The 25560-nt window shown below is 41.7% G+C and overlaps 1 protein-coding gene across 1 annotated transcript in view; it reads right to left on the bottom strand.

Moving 5' to 3' along the window:
- The window catches only part of sptbn5 (spectrin, beta, non-erythrocytic 5), a 64134-nt gene that overhangs the window by 24524 nt on the left and 14050 nt on the right, over positions 1-25560 (bottom strand). Inside the window, exons 7-48 of the mRNA XM_044374071.1 lie at positions 23235-23321; positions 23033-23140; positions 22840-22924; positions 21801-21934; positions 21493-21713; positions 20577-20715; positions 19974-20108; positions 19756-19844; positions 18871-19024; positions 18560-18763; positions 17758-17964; positions 17321-17489; positions 16347-16492; positions 16032-16241; positions 15747-15899; positions 14175-14305; positions 13837-14088; positions 13173-13248; positions 12495-12706; positions 11107-11356; positions 10770-10909; positions 10322-10421; positions 9630-9800; positions 9274-9438; positions 8223-8312; positions 7991-8127; positions 6954-7140; positions 6589-6698; positions 6340-6430; positions 5991-6107; positions 5403-5560; positions 5055-5187; positions 3285-3430; positions 2830-2944; positions 2631-2741; positions 2306-2485; positions 2019-2222; positions 1777-1926; positions 1579-1683; positions 1095-1283; positions 751-906; positions 47-238 (exon numbers count right to left, since the gene is read on the bottom strand). Of these exons, the coding sequence (XP_044230006.1) occupies positions 47-238; positions 751-906; positions 1095-1283; positions 1579-1683; positions 1777-1926; positions 2019-2222; positions 2306-2485; positions 2631-2741; positions 2830-2944; positions 3285-3430; positions 5055-5187; positions 5403-5560; positions 5991-6107; positions 6340-6430; positions 6589-6698; positions 6954-7140; positions 7991-8127; positions 8223-8312; positions 9274-9438; positions 9630-9800; positions 10322-10421; positions 10770-10909; positions 11107-11356; positions 12495-12706; positions 13173-13248; positions 13837-14088; positions 14175-14305; positions 15747-15899; positions 16032-16241; positions 16347-16492; positions 17321-17489; positions 17758-17964; positions 18560-18763; positions 18871-19024; positions 19756-19844; positions 19974-20108; positions 20577-20715; positions 21493-21713; positions 21801-21934; positions 22840-22924; positions 23033-23140; positions 23235-23321 (6309 nt within the window). The remainder of the gene's footprint in view (positions 1-46; positions 239-750; positions 907-1094; positions 1284-1578; positions 1684-1776; positions 1927-2018; positions 2223-2305; positions 2486-2630; positions 2742-2829; positions 2945-3284; positions 3431-5054; positions 5188-5402; positions 5561-5990; positions 6108-6339; positions 6431-6588; positions 6699-6953; positions 7141-7990; positions 8128-8222; positions 8313-9273; positions 9439-9629; positions 9801-10321; positions 10422-10769; positions 10910-11106; positions 11357-12494; positions 12707-13172; positions 13249-13836; positions 14089-14174; positions 14306-15746; positions 15900-16031; positions 16242-16346; positions 16493-17320; positions 17490-17757; positions 17965-18559; positions 18764-18870; positions 19025-19755; positions 19845-19973; positions 20109-20576; positions 20716-21492; positions 21714-21800; positions 21935-22839; positions 22925-23032; positions 23141-23234; positions 23322-25560) is intronic.

Here is a 25560-nt window from a genome sequence, read left to right as displayed (position 1 = left end):
AACACGATGTAAACATCCTCCCTCCCTCCCTCCTTCCGTCTCCAACCTTGTGTCGGATCCAGGCCTCCACCTCTTCGACCTTCTGCAGGAACTCCAGGAAGTCTCTGTTATCTTCCAGAGCTTTCCCTCGGGTGGCCACCGCCTTCTTCAGCTCCTCCCAGTGGAGCTCCAGGGTGGCCGCGCTCCTCCTCACCTCCTTGGACCTGGCGTGATGAAGGGAGACCAGCTCCTTTCCGGCCTGGAGGCACAAAAAAACAAGATGGAGGTCTAGATCTACCTCACAGTGTTACTTTAATAACATTTATTCATTCCGTGGTTACATTTATCTAATTGTAATTATTATTCCAATTATTCCACATTAAAATGTCTAAAAACAACTAGACCTATGTTATTTTATTATCCCAAATGTTTCCAACAGTTTTCAAACTCAGAGAAATCTGTAATTTAATCAAAGTAACGAACCGTTTCATTTGGTCGCCTGTCAATGACGTCATACCTCCTCTACCAAAGAGTAAACACGCACAAGATGCATACGGCGGCGCTGTGTTTGTCCGCTACAATGGTGTCTACCAAAGAGTAACTTACACACATACAAGATAATACATCAACGTTGTGGTTGTTGTCTAATCAAATCTTTCTCATCTCACCCCACCTCATACTTTAACCTCACCTCGTCTCACTTCCTCCGTTTACCTCATCCTATCTCTCATCTCATCTCATCTCATCTCACGTCACTTCTTCGTGTCTTACCTGCAGCACAGTGCCGATGATCTCGCTGTGAGCCAGGATCTCGGCCTCGAACACCTGATGTTTCTGGAGGAGTTTCATCTTGGTCTGCAGATTACTGAGGTCGGCTTTACCGTCCTCCGCCATCTTCTGCATCCGCTCGGACACCCACTCCTCAGCCTGACGGACAGAGACGAGGACAGACAGACTTCCTGAATGTAGCTATGTCAAAAAAACCCTCAGAATATTTAAAAACTGAATGAAAAAGAACTGAAATAACTTCAAAGAAACACAACCGAGCTATTGTTCTTTGTTGTAAGTTCATGCACAGCCCAAAGTCTGTTTTGTCCAATTGGTCTGTTGGTTACCTCGGCAACGTCTCGGTTGAAGATGCACAGCATCCTGGAGAGCTCCAGCTCCTCCCTGCGTTTGACGGACAGGTCGTTGATCCTCTCACGTCGCTGGAGGAGGGCTTTGAGCTTCGTTTGGACGCGGCTGCTCTTCTCTCTGCTCAGCTGCTTCTTCAGACGCTGGGCGAGCTCATTCAGAGACGACAGCTGGACCAAACGGAGGCAGGAGGAGCCATCACGACATGAAAACGCAGCACGTAGCATTTCTACATGCTCTCTAAATTTCAGAGGTGTGACCTTTGTACGCAATGAATAGAGCTTTTCTCTGTTTTACATCATTGTAAACTGAAGATGTTTTTGGTTTTTAGACTTTTAGTTGAACAAAACAACTCTGGACTTGAGATGGGACTTTTTTTTTTTTTAAACAATTTTTAAGAATCTTAAAAATAAAGCCTTACATCACAGTAGCAGGAAAGAAATAAAACACAGAGACAGAGCAGACCTTGTCCTCCTGAGAGCTGAGCAGCTTCTCAAAAGCTTCATGGCGTTTGATCAAACCCTCCGTCTCGTCCACCGTGTTTCCCAGAGTGCTGTTCTTCAACAGGATCTGTGGAGACGCAGCAGACGTTTAAAAACTGAACCTGGAGTTTATAATTTCTTTGCACAGGATTATTTTATTTTATTGTTTTATCAGTCGTACCTCCTGTGAGCTGGAAGTCTTGTCCATGCTGTTGACGTCTCTGTAGAAGACCTGCTCCAGGTGGACGCTTTCTAACCACTGTTGTTTTGTGTTCCACTGCTCCTCCAGTTTCTCTCGCTCTGCCTGCAGCGCGTCCAGCTTCTCCAACACCTGCAGGAACCACGAGGAAACACAGTTAAACAACACCTGACTGGTGCATAACAATACACAGAGTAATATAAATCACACTCGCTCCTCCTCACCTCCTTCCTGTGGGCTTTGTCCTGCTTCTGCAGCTCCTCTCCCATGTCCACAGCCTGTTGGTAGGTCTCCTGTCTGGCCTCCATCTCGGCCCACAGCTGCTGGTGATGAGCCAGCTGGAGGTCGGCGGTCGACACGTCGCTGATGCTCTCCTCGGCAGCCATGGCACCGATCAGCTGGCTGCACCAGAGGAAGTAGTCCTGCGCCTGCAGAGCACAGAGACACACGGGTGATGAATGATGTTATGTTAATGAATTTCTCTTTTATTCATCCGTCCGTCTGTCCTCACCGTGTTCAGGAACAGGTATCTCTGACACGCTAGTTTTAGCTCCGCCTCCCTCTGCTCTGTGTGAAGTCGAAGCTCCTCCCACCGCTCCACCACTTCCTGCTGCACTTCCTGTAGGCGGAGCTTCAGCTGAGGCGTGCAGAGTTTCAGTATGGTTTCGATGGCATCAAGCTGCTCCTGCAACTGCAAAACACACACACACACACACACACACACAACAAATTACAACAGAGAAGCAGCTTTTTTATTGCACTAAAATTTTACATCTTATTATTATTTAGTGCCAGAATGAAGACTAATTTTTGCTTAATTAATTGTATCTCTGTACCTGTTGCTCCGTGGCGGCCAGCTCGTGCAGCAGAGCCTCGTGTTTCCTCAGCTGTGACATCACTCCTCGCAAATCCTTCGCCACGTCGTCAGGGATGCTCTTCTGTCGCTCCTACGGAGAGAAAGAGACATGAAGAGTTCAACGGGAATTCTGATGAAACAAACAAAAAAAAGAGACAGACGGATAAACGGATGGATACCTGGATGAGTGTCAGCGCGTCGCTCAGGTCTCGGTAAAAGCGGTGACATTCCTCCGCTCTCTGCAGCTGATCCTGACGCTCTCTGGCCACATTCCTCAAGTCCTCCCAGCATGCACTGCAGACGCACAAATAACAAAATGAGTGAATAAGTGAAAGATGCACAATAGAAGTAAATGTTGAATTTGGCGGTCTGAGCGGCCTGGACACACCCAAAAGAAGAGGTCAAAGTGTTTTTTTTCTGATATTCCGGTATTAAATGTGGATTGTGTACTTGAAAATGATATAAATGTGTAGGTAAAGCTTTCAACAAGTAAACATCTGCATTAGTGCAGGAAAGGCTGAGGGACTCAGTCATTTCCTGTCTGTCTGTGTGTGTGTGTGTGTACTGGTACGTCTGTCTTTGTGACGACTGATGTGTAGATGTAGATGTCTGGATTGAGGACGTTTTTGTGTACCTGAGCTCCTGCAGTACGTCTCTGACAACGGAGCTCTGTGGGTGTTTCTTGCGTATCAGTCGAGCAGCCAGATCACCGCAGCTCTGCAGTCTCTCCTCTCCGACCTCCAGCTGCTTCAGGAAACCTTCAAACTTCCCACGAAGCAACTGAAACGTCCACAAACAAACCCGACGACCCTTCACTTTACTGTGATCTTTACTCCCATTAAAATATATTTCTTAAGTCATGATATCATTAAATAGCTGTTTAATTTGAGGTCTGTTTTTTAGATTTCTTTCCATTTTTGCCAAAATGATGCCATTAAAAGTCATGTGAATCAGCTGTTAGCAGCTCCTGTTTGCAGTGTCGCGTGTACACCGCGTTCCGGCTCCGACGCGGTTTTGCATCGTCCTCTGCACGGCGCTCTATTCCACCGGGAGCGTGTCAGAAGCAGAGCGTCTTCACTGCGGGGAAGCCTTCCACCGTTTAAAGTCAGTTGCACTCCTACTACAGTAATTACAGCAGCCTAGTCAAAGCTGATAAAGTCCTTTAAGGCTACTGTAATTACTGCAGTAGCAGGGCAACTAAACTGCCCAATTTTGTTAACTTGCTCAACTTTCGTTGATTTGGTCATTGTCCTTGATTTTTGTGCTTCTACTATGGTTAAGTAGGCTACGTAGTTAAATGGTTTCTTTATTCGTCTGTTTTAATTGCATTTATTGTTGATATACAACCAGGAGTCTGCACGGGGTGTTTTATTTTGAAAATTGACCAGATGCTCAATGCTGTTTCTGTGTCTGACTTCCTGCCCAGCTCGATCTGCTCTGTGCTGCTTGACGCGGCTTCCATAAAAAATAGACGAGGCACCTATCATTAGCGCAGCGGAGCGGAGAGCCATTTCTGGGACGCTTCTGAAACGCGCCGCGGCGCGCCCAGTGGAATCGGATACATTGACTAGAGTGGCCGCGATCAGCTCCGGCAGCCGTGTCGGAGCCGGAACGCGGCGAACACGCGCCTGGTGGAATTTAGGGCTTACATGATGTACAGACAACTATCACTGATTACTGTGAAACTGCAGAAAACTTAAAAATGTGATGATTCTCAGGCAGGTTCTGGAGTTACAAGCAGTGACTTATTTTTATGATTTATAAGTGGAATTTTGAAACATACAAGATAAAAATAATATCCTAAAAATATGTTTATCATGTCTGTGTGTTCAGATTTGACTGAGTTATGACGGAGAAGGAGAACAAATTTTAACTCAAACTGCATCATTTGGCCTTAAGGGTTTTAAAGAACCTTAACTGCTGTAGCTCCACCTGCTGTGTCCAAACTACGATAACAAACTTCCTGTTGTTTTTAAAACAGCTGCATGTACTGTACGTGTCTCTTTCACCTCAGACAGTATCTTTCAGTACAGTATCTGGATCTTTCACGTCTCTCTTTGGTTATAATACATTGCCAGAGTTTTCATTTTTACATGAAATATAGAATTAAATAATAATAAAGATCCCTTAAATTTGTTTCTTAAAGAACAGTGACTATGATATATAGTGAGCTGGACATTTACAGTAATTGAACTTGCCAGGACTCTCTGGTGGACAAACTCTGTAAAGCAGACACTTTCTAAATCATCTCAAATACATCTTTGCTATTTCTACTCTGACATTTTCTATTAGCTATCAGCCAACATATATCCACTGATACTGATAAATCTGATATAAGCTAATATCAGTCGATATTATCAGCCTGTCCGATATATCGGCGGGGCTCTAAGACGTGAGATGTAACCTGAACATGTTGGTAGTCGTTGCCCAGGTCCTGAGATTCTGCCGTCTGTCTCTGCTGGTTCATCCAGTCCTCCAACTCTGACGACTCCCGTGTGAACTCATGCAGGTGGAGAACTTCTCTTAACCTTTGACCTCTGACAGGAGAGACACAGACAGGTTCATAGAAGGATCCAAACCAGCGTTCACAAGGGCTTTTCTCTCTCTTTTACTTGTACTCTCTGATGACACTACAACTAACAATTATTTTCATTATCGATTAATCTAATTATTAGTTTCTCAGACTCCAAGAATATATCTTCATGTCTTGTTTTGTCCAACTAACAGTCCAAAACCCTGAGTCTGTTTGTACCTGAGAGCAGCCTGGTGCTGCAGCTGCTGGTTCAGGCTGCTCAGGCGGCTGTAGGGTCTGCTGAGCTCTTCCAGGCTCCAGTTCTGGAGCGCCTGCTCCACCTGGTCTCCCAACTGCTCCACCTCCGCCTCCAGCACCTCCAGCTGCCCCTCCAACACCTAGAAAACCACAGCTTAGTACCGTTCACAGATAACCATGTTTCTATATTTTACATTTAGCTGTCAAATGTTGTATTAGAGAGTAAATGTTTTGTCAACAGACAAAAAGTTGGCCGTGTTTTGAAGAATTCAACGTTTTAAATTTGAGGATTTTATCTCCAATGCAAAGAGGAATGTGGAGAATAAGTACCTTTGTGTTTATCAATACAAAAACTATCCCTACAGTGTTAACATAAAACCCTGTATGTAAGAGATTCATGGGAGTATTTTCAGTTTGATTCAGTTTGATAAGGAGTTCCTCAGGGAACAATTCTAGGTCCTCTATAGATCAGACAAAGTGCAGAGTTCTCAGAGAATGGTTTGTACCTGGTGTTTGGTAATGAGAGTCTGCATATTAAGAGATGATTTGACCTCTCACAGTATGTTGTACCTGGTGTTTAGTGATGAGACTCTGTGTTGCCAGCTCGTCTTTGCCGTAGTCGTCAGTGTTCACCAGACTGAGCATCTCAGTCAGTCTGGACTCCAGCTCTGAACAGTCCAACAGCAGCTGGAGACACAGAGAGAAAATTCAGCACTTTTTCAGCACAAAATGCTTCTAAAACAAACATTTTCTCAAATCTACACTGTGACTTGGCCAGTACAACCATTTTCCCACTGTTGACCAGTGAGGTGGCTGTGGTGAGTGTCTTGCTCAAGGGTACAACAACAGTTGGGAGGGCGGAGAGTGTCGGACATTCGGTAAAACCATATATTTAAACTATACTTCCTGTCCCGCTCACCTGTTCTCTGGTTATGGCCTTGCTCAGGTGAGCTGCTCTCCTGTTGCAGGCCTCCTCGAGCTCCTCCCACTCTGCACTCAGGTGGCTGCACCTGTAAAAACAGCAGCAGCAGGTCAGTCCACTGACAGCATAGTCTTTCAGATCTCTTTTCACACATATTCAATGAATTGAAGACTGAAATCAGAACTTCTGGTATGAAATTCAAATGAGGAAATGTACAATCAACTGTGAAAAAGAAAAGAACCGCACCTTTGGAGCATTTCTTCCCCATCTGATTGGCTGGATTTGGCCAGGCTCCGTCCCTTCTCTAGAACATGGTTCAGGTGTTTACAGTGAGCGTTCACTTCAGCCTGCAGCTCCTGGGTGAACACACAACCGTAACATTTTGTTAAAGAGGAACTCTGTTGGGGGGCAACTATCCATCGATGGAGTATTCCTACTGGAAACAAAAACCGTCCCCAAATTGTTGATGATTTCAAAGTGGATTTGCTGATCCTTAACAACCAGGTCTTGAGATAACTACCTCTGGTTTAAACTGTGATGTCATGTCCTGTATATGAAACAGAGTCAGTCAGCGGTTAAAGATAAGCAGTGACCTCTAATCCAGCTGGTACCTTGTGTTTCTGCATGAGGCTGATGGCTCCAGCCAGAGACTTGTCATATCCTGTAGATCCAGATGCAGGAACGTGTTCAGAGATCCAGCTGAGCTCCAGATCCACGTCATGATAAAACCCAAACAGCAGCACCGAGGCCTCCAGCTGAGCGCGACGCAGGTCCAGAGGCTTCTGCAGGGACTTAAACCTGCAGCACGGAGTTCAACAAGTCAGCATCATCATACTTCATCTAGCTGCAGAGTTTTACTGTTCACTTGATTAGAGCTGCAACCAACGGTTATTTTCATGAGTGATTAACTTCTAATGAGTGAAAGATGCTTGTTATAATCTTCATTGTGACGTCTTCAAATGTTTTGTTTTGTCCAACCAACAAAGAAAAACATTAACATTCTCACATTTGAAAAGTTGGAACCAGCAAATGTTTGATATTTAGTCTTTAAAAATAACTAAAATGATTATTTGATTATTAAAATGGTTGCCAATCAATTTTCTGTTGATGAGTAATCAATTAATCGACTAATCGTTTCAGTTCTACACTGCTACTCTGCTTTATGTAAAGCATTTTGTAATCATTGATCTTGATAAGTGCAGTAAATAAAAAAAATTTAAAAACCTGTGCCATGGTGTGATTCTGGTAAATAATTAATATATAAACTAAAGAGAGGAGGATCAAAGACAGAACCCTGTGGAACTCCTGTTCGAGATAACACACTGTTCATGGTTATAAAAGGTAAGATTTAGCATTTTATCAGAAGGTAGATTTGGAAAGTGTACTATTAAATAAATATAATATTAAAATATACAATTAAAAGAGAGATTATTATGGTTTAAAACCCTCTTAAGATTCAGAAAAACTGACACCATCTCATCTCCTTTATCAATCGAGGATTTAATTTATTAAATGGAAAAGCAATCAGCGCTCTCTGTAGAATAATTAGAATTGAAATCAAAATGTAATGGATGCAAAAACAACACCTTTTTCCAGAATCTTAATTGGTAGAATACTAATCGGCCCGTCAGAGTGTACAGAGACTCACAGATTGAGGTAAGTGTCGGTCTCCTGGAGGATCCTGTGCGAGTCGAAGTGGTTGGAGGCGAGGTGTTTGGCCCTGCTCACGATGGAGTTGATCTTCTCCGCAAGCTCTTTGGCTTCCTGCTCCAGCTGCTGGTGCTCCTATACACAAAAACACACAACAGTTATTGATGCATAACATGCATGGATCCCATATAAAAAAGGAACAGGTGTTATATGAGCCTCAGTCACCTCACCTTCAGCAGCTGTCGGCTGGAACGGAGGTCGTGGCCTTTGGCAGCGTTGTTCAGCATCCACTGAATAGCCTCAATCTTCAGCTTGGCATCCTGAAGAGGGAAGAGCGACTTTACCAAACTGACTCAGATACTTCCTGTTTCTGTGATTTTCATGTTTTATTATCAAATCATCAGAACAGTCATCTGGAGAAACTCTGAATACATTTCCCATTAAGAAATCTGAAGTTTTTACCATATTTTTACAATATTTACCGACATACAGTTCAGATCATTTTGTTTATTTGCTTATTTGGTCGCTAGTTTACCTTGGTAGTTACTTTATTTACCAAATTATTTAGCTGTTAGTGTTTTTATGAGTTTGCTAATTGACTGGTCAGTCATTCAATCAATCAGTCTTGTGGTTAATTTATCAAGCTGAATACCAGCAAGTCAGTCAGTTTGTTAGTAAGTCAGTTAATCGGTCAGTCATTTTTGTCAGTTAGGTAGTTAGCTAAATTAGTCAGTTGGTGAGTTAGGTCGTCATTCTTAGTTAGTTAGTCAGTCAGTTTTGTCAATTAACCAGTTGGTTTGCCAGTTTATTAGCCAGTCAACCAGGTGAGGTAAGTTAGTAAGCTAGCTAAATTAGTCAGTTATCCAGTAATCAGTCAGTTGGTGAGTCAGCTAGTTTTAGTTAGCAAGTTGTTTAGCCAGTGTGTTTGCTCGTCCGTCAGTTAGCCAGTAGTTTAGTTAGCTGGTCAGTTAACTAAATTAGTCAATAAGTTTTCAGGCAGTTGGCGGGTTAGCTGGTAGTTCTAGTAGTGAGTAAGCAAATATTGGTAAGTTAGCTAATTTGTCAGCTGCTTTGTTAGCCTGTCAGTTTACTGGGTGGTTAGCATTCTGATCAGTTAGCTAAATTAATCAATTTCAGCCACTCATTGAGTCCGTTTTTCTGGCCTTTCAGACAGTCAGTCAGTTTATGTGTTAACTGTTAGATAGCTAAGTTAGTCAGATAGACATGTTGACCGGTCAGTTAGTCGGTTATTTTTCTAGCTAGTCATTGACAGCGACTAACCTGCAGCAGCTCCATCAGCTGCTCCTGCTGTCCCGCCTGTCTCAGTTTGTCTCCTCTGTCGGCCATCTTGTCCTGTAGTCTCTTCCACCGGCTGCTGAGCTGAGAAGACTTCCTGCTGATGCTCTGACTGCTGTAGTGCTCTTCAGCAAGCATCTCCTGCCCCAGCTGCACAAACACACACACATATACACATTTAGGGTGTGTGTACACAAGGTGACAGGTCAGTAGTTTAAATGTTCTGTTAGTATGTGTGGTTGTTAAAATAAAGACTTTGTATCCATTGCCATAAATAGGAAATAACATGAACTACCAGAGAAACAGCTACTATAACTGGAAACCAGTGAGCAGGAGTTTACCTGAACCAGCCGGTCCAGCCAGACCTGGTTAGCCTGCATCTCCTTCTCGGCCGCTTCGTGTCTCTTCAGCTTTTGCAGGATGTTGGTCGGGTCGCGGTATGATTCGTCCTCCGCCACCTTGAACTTCTCCTCCATCCACAGCAGCAGCTCGTCTGCGTCTCTCTGGAACTCCTGCAGCACAAAACACCGAGTCTGGTTCACATGTGTGACGTGTGTGTCCATAACAGCTCAAATGTATTTAATATTGTTTATTAAACTACAAATTTATATGATTTATCTATTTATGCATGTTATACATAGCTTTTTAAAATTTATTTTTAGTAAGTTTTGCTTAATTGAGTTTCATGCTCTTGTAGGGATTAAATCTACCGAGTCTATACTGAGAAAGGAAGTTTCATATGTATGAGTGATAGTCTGTGTATGCAGGGTCTGCTGGTGTGATTCACACTCAGGTCCAGAGTGACGTTAGCAACATTTCCATCCAAATATAGCCCAGATTTTAACCAACTTTTCAGGAAATTGTCAAAAGAAAATGTTGTGAATCAACTTTTTTTTCAGAATTTCTGGTGTTTCTACTCTCTTTTTTATAGGCCAATTGAAAATGCACATAAAACAGGAGGATGGATGTGTACTTATTGTTGTGCTAGTAAGATACAGGAGTCTTCATAGGAATGATGGTCATGTTGTGATACCTGGTATTTTTTGGAGGCCAGCAGCAGACTCCTCCTCTGTTTGCTGCTCTCTTTCAGCTTCCTGTTGGCGTTCTGGATGCTCCTGCTCCTCTCCTTGATGCTGAAAGATAAACTCAGTATTTTCAAAACAGAATTACACAAATAGTTAGTGATAGCTAGTAAGCTCTGTTTTGTAGGACTTGTAATGGAAACTACGAGATTTGTAGAAAAGTCAAAAACAAACTCAAATTTAATTTTTTTAAATGTGTTTTTTACTTTAAATCAACATTGTCAGGCAGGTATAGTGTTCCCAGCGTAAGGTGAAGAGGGCTTATACATATCAGGTATTATGTGTAAACTTCGTTCCTCTAATTATGATTTTCATGTTTTTATTTGCGGTGGTTTTTCTGGTCCTACCGTGAGCTCTGAGTCATATTTCCACATGACTGGACTTTTTCTATTCTCTTACTGTTTTGCAGCGTAATGTTGTTGGCTGATGAGCTCCTCGCTGCGTTCAGTGAAATGATCGACTCGTTGTTCTAAAGCCTTAAGGAGACCTTCCAACTCTTCCTGTCGACTCAGCAGACTGTGGACGCCGTCCACCGAGTCCTGGATCAATAAACACAAATACGTCATCAATATACACGTCATTTATATTGTAGAACTTTTCCATGTAGAACAATTCATATGTTCTGTGCACTGCTTTCATGTGTCTGTTTAACATAAATGTATGTTTAGGACTCAAATTGGAGTCATGTTTGACTTTTGATTGATCAGGAAAACAGATCAGAGTGAGACGTCCTCACCCCGACGTCTTTGACTCTCAGTCGGGCTTCGTGTCCGGACAGCGCCGCCTCGATCCGGTCTCCCTCCTGGTTCAGTTTCTGGAGCTCCACCTCCTGCTCCAAATGCTGCTTCCTACTGGCCCACATCCTGTCCAGCTTGGACCAATCAGCATTGAGATTGTCCAGGGTTTGTTGGATGTCGATGACGCCTGCGCTCCCATTGGAGGAGCCCTGCTGAAGAGATTTCCCCAACTTCTCCATCTCCTTCAGTCTGAGGAAACACAGTGGACATATTCAGCCTGTACGGATCTTACTTACTTTGTACTATTAATTTATAGGAGTAATGAAATAATGGTAATTATATCAATTACAATAATAATTACAGCCAGAGCTGCAATGATTAGCTGCTGATTGACAGAAGTGAATAACTGTTTTAGTGTTTTTTAAGCAAAAACACAGAACATTTACTGGTTCCAGCTTCTCAAATGTGAGAATTTAATCCTTTTCTTGGTCATACATGAAGGTAAACTGAATATCTTTGGGTTTTGGACTGTTAGTCGGACAAATTAAGACATTTAAAGATGTAACTTTGGGTGGTGGTAAATTATAACAGCACCATTTACTGACCATTTTATAGAAAAAAACGATCAATCAGAAATAATCATCAGATTAATCGATAATGAAAATAACCATTGGTTGCAGCCCTCATTAAAGCTCAATCTTAATTATTATGATATTAAGCTTGAACATCATATTTGGCTCTTTTAGCTTCACATTACGGAAGTCCATGGCTACAAAATTAAAGTTTGAAAACTTCAATAACAAGTTATTTTCGGTGTACTCCTGAGCACTGAAGCAGTGCTGAAGTAGATGTGAAATGGACTTTTCATTTTATTTATATATATATATATATATATATATATATATATATATATATATACATACACACATACATATATATATATACATACATATATATATATACATACATATATACATATATATATATATATATATATATATATATATATACACACACATACATATATATATATATATACATACATACATATATATATATATATATATATATATATATATATATATATATATATAAAACACCAAAAACAAATTTAAGATTGATTAAATGATTTCAATTTAATATTGGCAGCTATTGACTTCCATATCACCTAAGAAATTGGCCAAATTTGCTTCAACTTTTAGTTTTATATCTTACAAAGTCACTTATTCACAAACATGTTCTTTCTCATACAGAAGAGTAACAGATATCTTGAGAAAAAAACAAAATTCACAGTATTTTCTGTATCTTCCAAACATTCAGTCTATAGCTGAAAACCCAGTGTTGTATTATAACACGTGAGCAGCACCTCCTGTCACCTCCTGTTTACCTGCTCCTCTGCTCCTCCATCTCCAGCCGGAGCTCCTGGTGTTGCTCCAGCAGGGCGACAGCGGAGGCCACGTCAGCGGCCGCCTCCTCCTGCAGCAGGCGGTCCTGGACCGAACCCGCCCAGCGCTGCAGCTCCTTGGCCTGCTGCTGGAAGCTCTGCAGCCTGCGGGCCTCCTCCAGGAGGCGCTGTCTCTCTGCAGCCTGATGCTTCACCTGAGTGACAACAGATGATGACAGAGGCTGGTGTCTGACTGGAGGGATGTCAGTTTGTTGGTCCTTTACTGCATTTTGCTTCAAATAATATCTAAATGTCCAAAACTTGTGACAACAGTGACTAAACTAGTTTGTTTTGTGTTTTAGGATCCTTTTAACTTGTTTTAAGCATCTTTGAGTATCTTGAAAAGTGCTCCATAAACTAAATTATCAAAAGTACTATTATTATTATTTCAGTTATTTGACATTTTTAAAGACATTTAGGGCCAAATTTTAGCCTCAAATGATGCAGGTCAGGACATGTTGAGCTTTTGTCTCTCATGGAAACACAACACGTGCTCAGGGTGCTGGATTCAAGGCAGGCTAATGGCCTTCAGGATTTTTGTTTCATTGGTAGACATACGTATAAGAAAGCACATGACTCCTCTACGGTGACTCAGTCTGTGATGGTGAAGTGAATCCTCACCTGCTTCAACAGAGCCTCCAGACCCCGAACCTCCTCCATGATGGCTGCGCTCTCCGCCGGACTGCAGTCCTGCTTCCTGTAACGCAGGAAATGACAAGACTGACTATGACTGACAACTATATTACTCTGTCGTCACTTCATATGGTGAAAATAATAAACATGTCTACTTCAGAGAGGCCAAACAAGTCTGCTGCTTTGACTTTTATTATTCTTCCAAGACTTTTGCTGATCTGTTTTTGGCCCAAACCAGTGAAATATTTAAACTCACACTGAGAAATTGATGTCATAAAATTTACAATGGAAAATATTCACAGCTCTTTCCGTGAACCTTGTTGGTCGTCTTTTAGATCCATCTTAAATAAAATCTTAGCAGCAAGAATATCTTTCGCCATCAGGTGAAAAAGTTCAACCTCCAACAGAAACTAAGAAACACAGAATTGATATTAGAAAGAATAATCTATCATTAAATTTGGTTCTGAACGAATGTCTTGAAACAAACGATCAACCAGCTTTTTCTAAAGTAACAAATAAAACATTTTCAGAAGGCACAAACAATATTTCTAATCTTCCTATGACATAAAGTTCTTGCATTTAACTTCCTCTTGGTGCCAACTTTTACATGAACTAATAAATATTGTTTCTACAGTTTAAATCAGACGCCTACATCTTGGCGACGCTCTTCAGGTAGGCGATCTTGCCCTCCAGGGTGTGGATGTCTCTGAGGGCCTGAGCCTGGTTCTTCTCCTCAGCCAGCAGGGTGAAGGAGCTGCAGCCGACGTCCACCGTATCTAACTGGGACAGCTGACCCTGCAGCTGCGCTTTGGCCTCCTCGCAGCTCTGCAGGAAAGACTGCACGTCTGCCGTACTCAGCAGCTCGTGGCCCTTCTCATCCTTCAACTGCTGGATCCGATCCCACCTGCGGACACGGGGACAGAAGGCATGAACAGACTGGTGGATTCTCGTTTAATTCATCAAAGACGTTGCGGCTGGTTCTGTTTGTACCTGTTGGAGACCTTCCTCTGTCTGTCCTGGATCTCTCTCTGTTTACTGTGCCGGCTCCTCACCAACTCCTCCGCCATTCGGATGATGTCATCCAACTGGCCACGCCCACTCGCCAACTCAGTTAGGAAGTTCTGGATCAGGAAGTCAAAGTCAGTAAAGGATAAGTACAACATCCTGACTGTACGAGGTTTACCGTAAAAAGACCCAAATCATCAACGTGTTATATTCCGTATTTCAAGTTTCCACATCACACTCGTTACATACTGGCTCCAAACTAGCTGTGATGTCACAAATCCTGCTCGTAGGTACACGAGTTAAACTGAGATTTAAGGTGAACTCAGAAACTTTCCTCCTTCAGCAGATGAATGTGAAAACAAACTCTGCACATTCATCATTCTGCACAGAGAAGAGAACAACATCCAGCTGAAGGAAAACAAAGGAATGTTTTTAACTTTAATCTCAGTATTTCATTTTCGCATGTTAACATCTACTAACATGCAAAGTAGCACTAAACACAAAGTACAGTTGAGGCTGATGGAAATGTCTTTTACTACACTGCTGTTTCTCATGTATACTTCTACAATAATACTGTAGCTTAAAGTCCAACTGAAATCACATTTAGCCTTTTTTGCATTATTTTTATCATTAAAAATGAAGAAAAAAGGTCTTTTTGAAAATTACAGACATGTTCCTTTTTGTCTTAGCTGGCTGGGGGATGTGTAAGTGTCTGTGTTTGATTGACAGCAGCTGGGGGGGCGTGTCGGTTTCTGTGTTTGACAGCAGCTGGGGGGCGTGTTGGTGTCTGTGTTTGATTGACAGCAGCTGGCAGGCTACCGGCGATACATCACATGAATGGAAACAGTAAAGTAAACCAACTGCTGCAGCTACAAGTCACGGACAGACAGCGTGTCGCAAACAGGGATTTTGAAGACCAAACCTGCATCTAACACGTCCGAAGAGACTTTTACAAGTGTTCATGTTCGTAAGTTAGATAAGAAGGAGACTTTAGCAGGAAAGCTAACGTGGGTTGTTGTTCAGAGTCTGTGGATCTTGTGCTGTGTAGCAGGATGCAATCAGGCTCAGTGTAACCGTCTGCTCTGCCTGTTATAGAACAACACGTTATCGCTCTACGCAAAGATTTGATTTGCTGGATGGAAATAAGGACTCCAGCAAAACAGACGGATAACAAACGGTATTTTGTGTAATTAATGGAAAACTAGGTATGTTCATCGAACCAAAAAATATAAAATTCTCCCATTTGGGAAAATTTTTCTCAAAGGAGAATATAGGACAAGATATGTACAGAGCAGATATGTTGCTGTAGTGGACAAAAAAATGTTTAATTTCAGTTTTTCAGACTTTAATACATGAAGTTTTTCATGTATCATGTTAGATGAAGTTTTCTTTTTTATATCATTTTTATTTGTTAACATATTTAATCCATGAATGCGCTTTGTTCTCAATGATACAAACTAATTTCATCATATAACATAAATAAAACAAAACAAAGAACGTCCCATAACGTAAGCATCATATATAAATCTAATATCAATAACTGGGTGAAGTTTTCACCTCGTATTTGGCCTGCACTACTCCCAGGTTGTCTGCGTCGGTGCTGAAGGTGTTCAGGATGTTCTCCTTGTCCTCCATCCACGACTCGAACTCCTGACAGCTGTTGTAGAATCGATGAAGACGCAGCGTCTCCTCCAGACTCCTCGTCTTCGACTACAAACACAAACCTGACATGAATCTCAGACAGAACATGTTTATTTGTTATAGAAGCTGGTTGAAGTCCATCTTCATCATCACACAGACTCCAGTATTATCAGACTACATTTCCCATGCTGCCCATCTCACCTTCACCAGGTTGTACAGGGAGTTGAAGTCCTGGTCCAGGCTGGCCTGCGTGTTCTCCACAGTGTCCCGCTGGTACTGCGGGTCCGGCGGCGATGTTGTCTGGATCTCAGTCATGCTGTGACGCATCGAGCGGCGTCGCCTCGGGCGACTCACCTTCCTGCTCGGGCTTTCTGGCACGCCATTGGTTGAGGCAGGCGGAGTGGGAGGAGTCTAAATGGGGGGTTGTTTTAGTAATTAGATTTATTATTGATCTAAAATGACTTTTGAATTTAAAGATGTATGGATCATTGATCTAATCCAAAGGTTATTGATTACTGATGGTGCGGTGGCTGGCAGCAGGGTCAGGAAGGTCTTGGGGATGAGCTGCTGGTTTCCTCGGCTGTCTCTGGCCTGAACTTGGTCGCTGTCCAGGTCAGTGCTGATGATCGTTACAATCTCATGACGATCCCATGGAAACTGACCTGAAATCAGTTAAATATCACAATTAACATTTCACATTTTAAGGATTTTCCTGATATTATATATTTTCTCCATTTGACATTTTCTCTACCTGAGGTTAAAGTAGTTCTGGACACTAAACTCTCTTACTGAACTAAACAAATTTCAACATTCTCAATCGATAAATTGTCTAAATCCATTAAAAACTGAGCAAACACATCAAAGGAAATATCATGTAGGATCCAAAATAAGGATCATTTTCATTATCGATCAATCTGCAGATTATTGTCTCGATTAACCGATCACATGGTCTATAAAACATTATCATTATAATATCCTGGATGTTATTTATTATTTTGTCCAACAGTCAAAAACCCCAAAATAATAACATTTACAATCATGTAAAACTAAGTAAAGCAACAAATTCTAGCATTCAAGAGCCTTGAACCAGCGAATATTCAGCATTTTTGTCAATCAACTAATCGATTAATCAAATAATTGTTGCAGGTATAATGTCATAAATTGAGTTTTTGTTAGATAGACATAAATTTTCAGCGACCTGCTCTGTTCTCCATATGCAGTAACAAGACAGACAGATCATCAAATACAAACTCAAAGGCTTCGAAAGACGTGGCGTCGCTTCAGAGGAAAGGGCGCCTCATCTCACTAAAACCATATGTCCTAAATTTCCCTCGCGTCTTACGTGGGAGGGACTACGACGTGAAGATAAGATGCAAGTGAAGGAAACAAGGAGACACTGAAGACAAATCAGCCTTTGAACACAGCTGCAGTATTTCCCATCATCCTCCGCTGCTGCATCAAAGTGACACAGAGCAGACCTCCGTTAGTACCTCGGCTGTATCTGAAGCGGATCTTGGCCTTCTTCTCGTCACTCTTGGGGGGAGGGCTCACAAGGCCCCTCCCACCCCTGGCGCTGGGTGGCGATGTCACCGCTCCTGGCCCCTCCTCCTCTCCAGATGAGTCGCTGTACTGGATCATAATACTCTGCTGAGGCTCCGCCTACACAGGAAGAGGAAACAACAGCCGAGTCTGATTTTTGTTATCGCTCAAATAGTTTCAAAAGAAGAAACAAACATGTGACTTTAAACCTTAAAATACGGATTCATAGTGTTTCCAGTGTGTCATAAACCAGCAGTCAGGTGTCCATATGAACATTGAAAGAGGTTTTCCTCGCTGTAATCGTTCCTCCTGTTCATACTGGATATTAAAGATCCCTGATGACGTCTTGATAAAGTCAGAATAAACAGGATGTAAAGTCTGTACTCACAGTCAGAGCTGTTAGCTGCGCCGCGCTCCTCGCCTGCTCCGACAGTCTCTTTATCTCGGAGGCGTAAGCCGCCATCTCTTTCTCCAACCGCAGGTGGCGCTGCAGAAGCGCCGCCGTGCTCGACTCATTCTTCCCATGATCCTCGCTGGTCAGCAGCGGCTTCCTGTCACCCAGCCAGGAGTTGGCCTCCACCACATCTGCGAAGTACTGGGAGAGGAAACGTAGTTACCCAGTCGTCTAAACTGTCTCAAACTAAGAGTGTGGTTGTGATTTATGGAAAAAAACATGGAGAAAACATCACTATAATCATTGAAGACACTTTCCTAATAAAACATGACAGAATAAATCCTCACTGAGCCAAAGGAAGTTCTGATGAATGTGTTTATTTTGAAGAATATTTCCGAAAGGAACTGAAACACTAAACTTTTTGTTTTTCTGTCAAAGAAGAAGTTGGGATCAATAGCTTAGCTACAATGATAAGCTATTGATCCTAATGCTTTAATTTTCTAATTAAACTGCAGTTACTGTATTGTTACTGTAGTAAAGTATTAAAGGAACTATAGTCAACAAGGTTTTAATTACAGTAAATCACAGTTAATATTAAGTATTGACTGGCACGAAGAAACAAAATAAAATTCACTGTATTATCAGAAAGACCTGTTTGTTTCTTCTTCTTTGGTTCCTGTTTGGTTCCTCTTTCCTTCCTGTTTTGTTGCTCTTTAAGGGTCTCCTTGTACCTGGCATTTGTCCTTGTTTACATGTTTGATATTGTTTACCGGTTTGATATTGTCTCTTTGTTTACCTGTTTGATGGCGGCAGCAGCCTGCAGTCTGTCGCGGCGTCCCGTCACCTGCTCGGTCAGGTGGCTCCACTGCTTCTTCAGGGTTCTGATCCACTTGTTGACGGCTCGCTGGTCGACCTGACTCTGTTTCGACAGCAGATCTTGACCTCGACCCAGAACTCCCTGGTACAGAGACTCCTGGGCCTGGAGCTCCGCCTCCAGCGCCTGTAATCAAATTCATTAATTAACTTTTTTTTTTTTTTTTCCACAGATTTTTACAGATTTTTACAGTAATCTGCATGTGTGCGAGTTTGTGTACTTGTGAGGTTCACCTTGTGTTTGTGTTGAGCCAGCTGGATGTGGTTGAGGTCTCGTCCGAGTCCGGCCGTCTGCAGCCTCAGCCAGCGTTCATACAGCCAGGCCTCCAACTCCTCACAGTCATGGAAGAACTCAAACAGCCTCAACTGAGACTCCAGCTGTCTCCTCCTGAGAGAGGAGAAGAAGAAACAGGAGATGAGAGGAGAGGAGAGGAGAGGAGAGGAGAGGAGAGGAGAAGAAGAAACAGGAGAGGAGAGGAGAGGAGAGGAGAGGAGAGGAGAGGAGAGGAGAGGAGAAGAAGAAACAGGAGAGGAGAGGAGAAGAAGAAACAGGAGAGGAGAGGAGAAGAAGAAACAGGAGAGGAGATGAGAGGAAGAAACAGGAGAGGAGAGGAGAAGAAGAAACAGGAGAGGAGAGGAGAAGAAGAAACAGGAGAGGAGAAGAAGAAACAGGAGAGGAGATGAGAGGAAGAAACAGGAGAGGAGAGGAGAGGAGAAGAAGAAACAGGAGAAACGAGGAGAGGAGAAGAAGAAACGGGAGAGGAGAGGAGAGGAGAGAGAGAGAACAGTAAAGAGAAGGAGTGAGAGTGACGGAGAAGGAGAAGAAGGAGATAAGAAGAAGAGCACAACAAAGAAAGAAAGAGAGGGGGAGTTAGAGAGACAGTGACAAGGAGAAAGAGGAAGTAAGACAGAGAAACAAAGATGATAAAAGAAGAGAAATGGAGGAGGAGACGATGAAAGGAGAAGTAGTGGTAAAGTAGAGAGGGAGTTAAGAGTTAAAAAATGGAAAGAAAGATGGGGAGGAGAAAGATGGAGGTGTAAAGGAGTTATATATTCATATCTGTTGTTTGGTAAATAACTTCAATCAGCAGCTATAAAAAGGTGAAAACAGAAGCACACCTGTTGCTGCTGAGGGACACCAGAGATTTGTACTGAGCGTCGAGAGCTCTCACTCTGCTCTGAATCTGCTGACCGTCCCTCACTTTTCCCTGAAAGAGGACAGAAAGAGAGAGAGAGAGAGAGAGAGAGAGAGAGAGAGAGAGAGAGAGAGAGAGAGAGAGTGATGATGATGTACATCTTAAATTCCCCTGTGGGACAATCATTAATAAATACCGTACCTTCAGCGCGGTGCTGCTGATGGTGTTGATCGTTTCACCGTGAGCTGAGATCTGAGCTTCCAGGAGATCCTGTTTCTGGAGGAGAGACGCCACCTCGGCCAGCTGTTTCCCCAGCTCAGAAGCACCGGCCTGGGACTGGAGACGGGGGGGGACACATGTATCATAACCTTAGGAGTGTCTCTGCAGGGTCCAGGGTTAAATTTCAGACCTTTTTAATACCACATAGAATGCATTTTAATACCATTTCCCCTTTTTTTGTGGACATTAGCCAGGTTTCCATTCACATGTAGCGTAAATTTTAACCAAACTTCAAGAAAATCGTCAAAAGAAAATAGTGAATAGTGAATATGTTTGTTTCCATCCACTACTGTTGTGTGAATATTGGCAGATAAACAGCAGGTGGCGCTAATTCTCCAGTCGGTGCCATTAAACTGTTACAGAAGAAGAGGAGAAACAACGAGATGACGTCATTAAAAGAGCAACAGTCAAAGCTCAAACAATGGAAAACCATGTGGGAAATGTGAGGAAGGTTACAGTCTCCTCATCATCGCTCCGCACAGATCTGAACGTGTTATCAGTGTAAACACACAGGTGTAAACTCACCTGTAGTTCCTTCAGTTCCTGGGAGACAAGCTCAATGTCTCGGAGGATGCTGAGAGTTTCGACTACATTTCCCAGCAGCCCCCTCTGCTCCTGCAGCTGATGCAGCACATCTTTCCATCGATGGCTGATACTCTCCTCCCTTAAATACACAAAACACACATAAACACACAAATATATACCAGTATTTATAGCACACACACTCAGTACTGTGATTTTAAAAATATCTTCAACATACATTTAGTTGCGTTTGAAACAAGTTTGGATTTAAAAAGAGCTCATTGTAGATGATTAGACAGATTCAGAACTGCGCAGCAACCACTGCCATCCTTTCTCAAAGTGCCAGAGTTTTATTGATTGCATGTTAGAAAACATTTATTAGTATTGTTAAGTTTCCTTTGATTATAATTTTATTTATGGTAAATAGTTAGTCCACCATCATCATCACAACACAACGCAGAGACTGCAGGCTGTCACTATTATCAGCGATATAAAGGAAACTTAACGGGGGCGTTATAAACTGTGAGGCTAATATAGTCCCCCGTTACATTTGCATCAACAGCAGATTAACACAGGAGTAAATCAGAAATCTGAGAGGCTCCTTACTAAAAGATATAATCAAGTAAACCCTTAGAGAACAGGGTTTTATAAGCAGTTCAAGTAAAAAAAAGCCCCAGCCTTAATTATAATAATAATTTGTGGAATATCACACTGTATCATCAGCAAAGAGAGAGACGCTGCCGCTCCCCAAGAGAATATTATTATTATCATTTATTTATCTTTCATCTTCAAACTACTACAGTTGCCTACTATAGTTCCTACTGACTAACTCTAACCCAGGTCACACCTCCAGGTCCAACACCTTCATTTCTCCAGCTCATGGAGGTCATAGCGGCTCGTTCTGAAGGCGTTCTCTCACCTCCTGATGACCTGCTGTTTGCTGTGGTAGTTTCCTCTTTCGATGGTCTTGGCCATGTCTCTGAGAGCGGAGAAGCGCGGCTCTCTGGCCAGAGCGTCGGTGGCCAGGGCCTCCAGACGCCGGCCGGCGGCCTGAGCTTCCTCCAGCGTGGACAGACCTCTGACGTCCTGCCTTCGGATCAGACGCAGCGTGTCCTCCAGATACCCCTCCCTCAGGGCGGCCTGGGAAACCCGGAGCAAAGTTGATTGAATTCTGGAGAAAGGAAGTACAATCTCTGCCTCTGTTATTCAAGTGTTTGATGTGGTTACCTTTCTTCCAAACTTCTGGGCGAGCTGCTCCAGGTTCTCCAGGCGAAGCAGCGCCTCCTGCAGGGCTCGTTCTCGCTCGTGTTCGGCTCTCTCCAGCAAAACCCAACTCTTCTCTATGTCGCTGAGAGTTTTACCTTCACAAAAACACACAAACGTTAGAAAATGTGTTATTATAGAAGGCACCAGAAGTTTTCCTGTGATCCCAAAGTAACTTTCTATGATTATAGAAAATTAGCCTTTTAAAAACATCTGATTCATGCTGTCCTCATGTACATGTGTTAGCAGTTTTCTGATGTTTCTGTGTAAACTTCTTGATATTTAATTCATAACTGTGTATTTGTGTGCATTCAGGCTGCGTATTGTGATGGTTTTGGAAGTTCTTTTTTAAATTTTAGGAGTGTCAGTCACTTCTCTCTCTCATGTAGGATGTTGATGATGATGATGGTGGAAACGGTCAAGTCAAGTCAATTTTTACTTGTATAGTTCAATATCACAAATCCTAAATTTGACTCAGGGGGCTTATTTGATATTGATGACTGCTGTTGTTGTTATATATACACAAATGTATTCATCTATATTCATTATTAGTGTTTTATTAGTGTTTTACTTTAGCGACATCCAGCCTTGGATGCATTATTTTACCTTTTAAATGAGACCAGGGTTATGACTGTAATCCAAAGGGTTGAAGAACAGTAACCTTCTTATTTTTGGTACATTATTTTCATGCTTGTGCACAAAAATATGATGCCTGGTAAGAGGTCAATTCAATATTTTTTAACTGTTTATCATTTTACTTCCTTCCTTTTTTTAAAATGTATTTTTATATTTTAACCGTTGTTTAAATTGTCTGCTCTTCTCTGTCTTTGAGCAACCTTTGTATGAAAGCTTCGATAAAAAATAAAGTTTATTATCATATCATTATAATTATTAAGTTAAATTTTACACAAGTCAAACCCACAAATGACACACGACTATAATCACATAGAGGGAAAACAAACAATGTTTTTTCTGTTAGATTGTAATTGATTAAATTACGTACCTTCTGGAGGATTGTAAGCCCATTGGTTGTTGGCTGCCAGCTGAGTCTTCAGACTGAACAGGTGAGCTTCGATCGCCCCACGCTCCTGGAAACAAACAGAGAGAAAGAGAGACGCTGACATCTCTGCTTCAAAAACAAGAAGACCTGAACTCCCGGGAGATCAATCAAGTTGAATAAATAAGTGACGTCTCACCTGGTATTTGGGAGGTTTCTCCACAGTTCTGTAGGTCTTGAAAGCCGTAACCAGCGTCTGCATCTCCCTCAGAGAGTTTGGGAATCTTCTGTCATTCAGCTGCACCACCTTCAATCAATCAATCAATCATAAGTCATCAATGAGTTTAAACTTTATTTCACTGATGACATCAGATCAGGACCTTGTTTGTTGTTTTTATTACCTTGGTTTTGATCCAGTGAAGCAGATCTGAGACCATTCTGTCATACTGGACTTTCATGTCATCCAGTTCCTTCAGCATCCCGACAATCTGAGGAGACAATTTGGAAAACAGAGAGAAAAATTCAGCATTATTCTGCTGCCTCGATACTGTGCAGCTCACTATTGTTAATACTACATATATGGTCATGATGGAAGACACCTCCTAAGGTGGTTGAGAATGACTGAGCCAAGATCTTGTGGGACTTCCAGATCCAGACTGACAAACTGGTGATGGCTAACCAACCGGACATTGTGTTGATCGACAAACAACAGAAGAAGACAGTGCTGATAGACGTAGCGATCCCAAGCGACGGCAACATCAAGAAGAAGGAACACGAGAAGATTGAAAAATACCGAGGGCTGAAAGAGGAGCTAGAGAAGATGTGGGGAGTGAAGGCAACAGCGGTGCCAGTGGTAATGGGAGCACTGGGGGGCTGTGACCCACAAACTGGGAGAGTGGCTCCAGCAGATTCTCTGTCCAGAAGAGTGCAGTCCTAGGAACAGCTAAGATACTGCGCAGAACCCTCAAACACTTCTCTCAAGTCCCCATATTTAGCATATATATGTCATATATAAACTTTTAATAACTGTTGATTCATTTTTTATATTGTCTTTTTATAATATATATAATATTTATTGCTTTGTTTTTCTTTTATCTTGTATTGTGAAGCACTTTGTGACGTCTGATCTAGAAAGATGTTACATAAATAAACTTTACTCACTTATAAACACACTATAATGTAGTTAAATGCAGATTTAAAGGCATTTTTAAGTTTTTATTAATGTACAATTTTGTCAATATATATCATCAACTTCTACTATGAAGACATATTTTATATTATAACAACTGTGTTTTACTATGTTGTCATTCATCATCTGTTGTTATCAGTTATAGTTGTTGAGAAACACATTAATAAACACTCTGCTTATAACTACATTTATTACTGTTTACAACTGTTATATATATGCTTATGATAAATTGGAGGAAATATTTGTGATGATTATTTAAAGCTAAAATCAATATCTGTTGTGTGATATACAGTATATAATATAACATGTTGGAAGAATGTTGTTTTATACTTTACATATACTGTATGTTACTTTTTCTTTCATGACTTTTTTTTACCATCTTTAAGCGAGTATTTATTTATTATATTTTTGTTGCAGCTGCATTTATTTCAGAGTTGAGTTCATCAGGTTTCACCGGATTTTTCTCAGCGTCTCTTGTATCCATGACATGAAAATAAAACTTTTATTTCGACTATCTGCTATAGCTGCTATTACATTATAATGAGTTATAAACTATCAAGTGTTCACTTACTGATTTTAAATGCTCAATAAATGTAATGCAATGCTGTAATTAATATGTGTTGTGAGTGTCTGAATAATATATTGTTTTATTCTTTACTCAGATTAAAAGATAAGTTATGTTACTAGTTACGTTTGCTTTCGTGTCTGTACTTTACTGTTTTTGGGTGTGCGGGTATTTATTTATTAATTATATTATTTAGTTACTTGTTGCTGTGTTTAAGTGTCCATGACGTGAATATAAACACTTTTTTCAGGCAGTTATTTCAACTTGGTTATAAGTAAAGTCCCCTGCAGTGTGTTGTAGCTCTGTGAGCAGGTGACTTCCTGTTAGTGTAATCCAGCAGTAATCCAGCTGATTGACAGATTGATAGATTGACAGAAAGGGCAGAGGCTGCTGGATTAGACTGTATAGACCGACAGATGGACAGCAAAGAGCCAATCATCAGAGACCTTCAGTCATCTGTTTGTGTGAACTGTCTCTGGATGAGGAAATGTAAATACTACCAGCAGGCTGATGCTGCACTTCTCACTCAGGCCTGCAGGGGGCAGAACAGTCCGCAGTTTGGACTAAAATGAAACGTGTGTTTGTGCATTTCTATCTTAAAGTGGACCAAATTCAATCTTAGACTTTGGGATCAGGGACATTTTTCTTTTCAAAGGGTTGTTGAAGTGTTAAAACTTGATTTTATAGTTAATAAATTAGTTTTATTACAAGATTTCATTATCACCAAAGAATGATGGAAAACCAGCAGGAGTAACGGAGGCTACAATTATTAAATAAGCACATGTATTGACATTTTGTCAGCACTTCTCAGCTCTATATAACAATAATTCCTTAAGTAATTAATCAATTAATGTGACCTTGACCCAGATAAGCAGCAGAAAATAGATGGATGGATTGGCCAATTACAAAATATAATAACATTTAAAGCATCCATGCAGCTCCTCTCGGCTTTACGGAGCTTTATAGTGAGTTT

This window comes from Thunnus albacares, chromosome 15, assembly GCF_914725855.1.
Source record: "Thunnus albacares chromosome 15, fThuAlb1.1, whole genome shotgun sequence".
Classification (NCBI taxonomy): Eukaryota; Metazoa; Chordata; class Actinopteri; order Scombriformes; family Scombridae; genus Thunnus; species Thunnus albacares.
The sequence above is the reverse complement of the archived record's forward strand: the minus strand, read 5'-3'. Positions and strand labels throughout refer to the sequence as shown.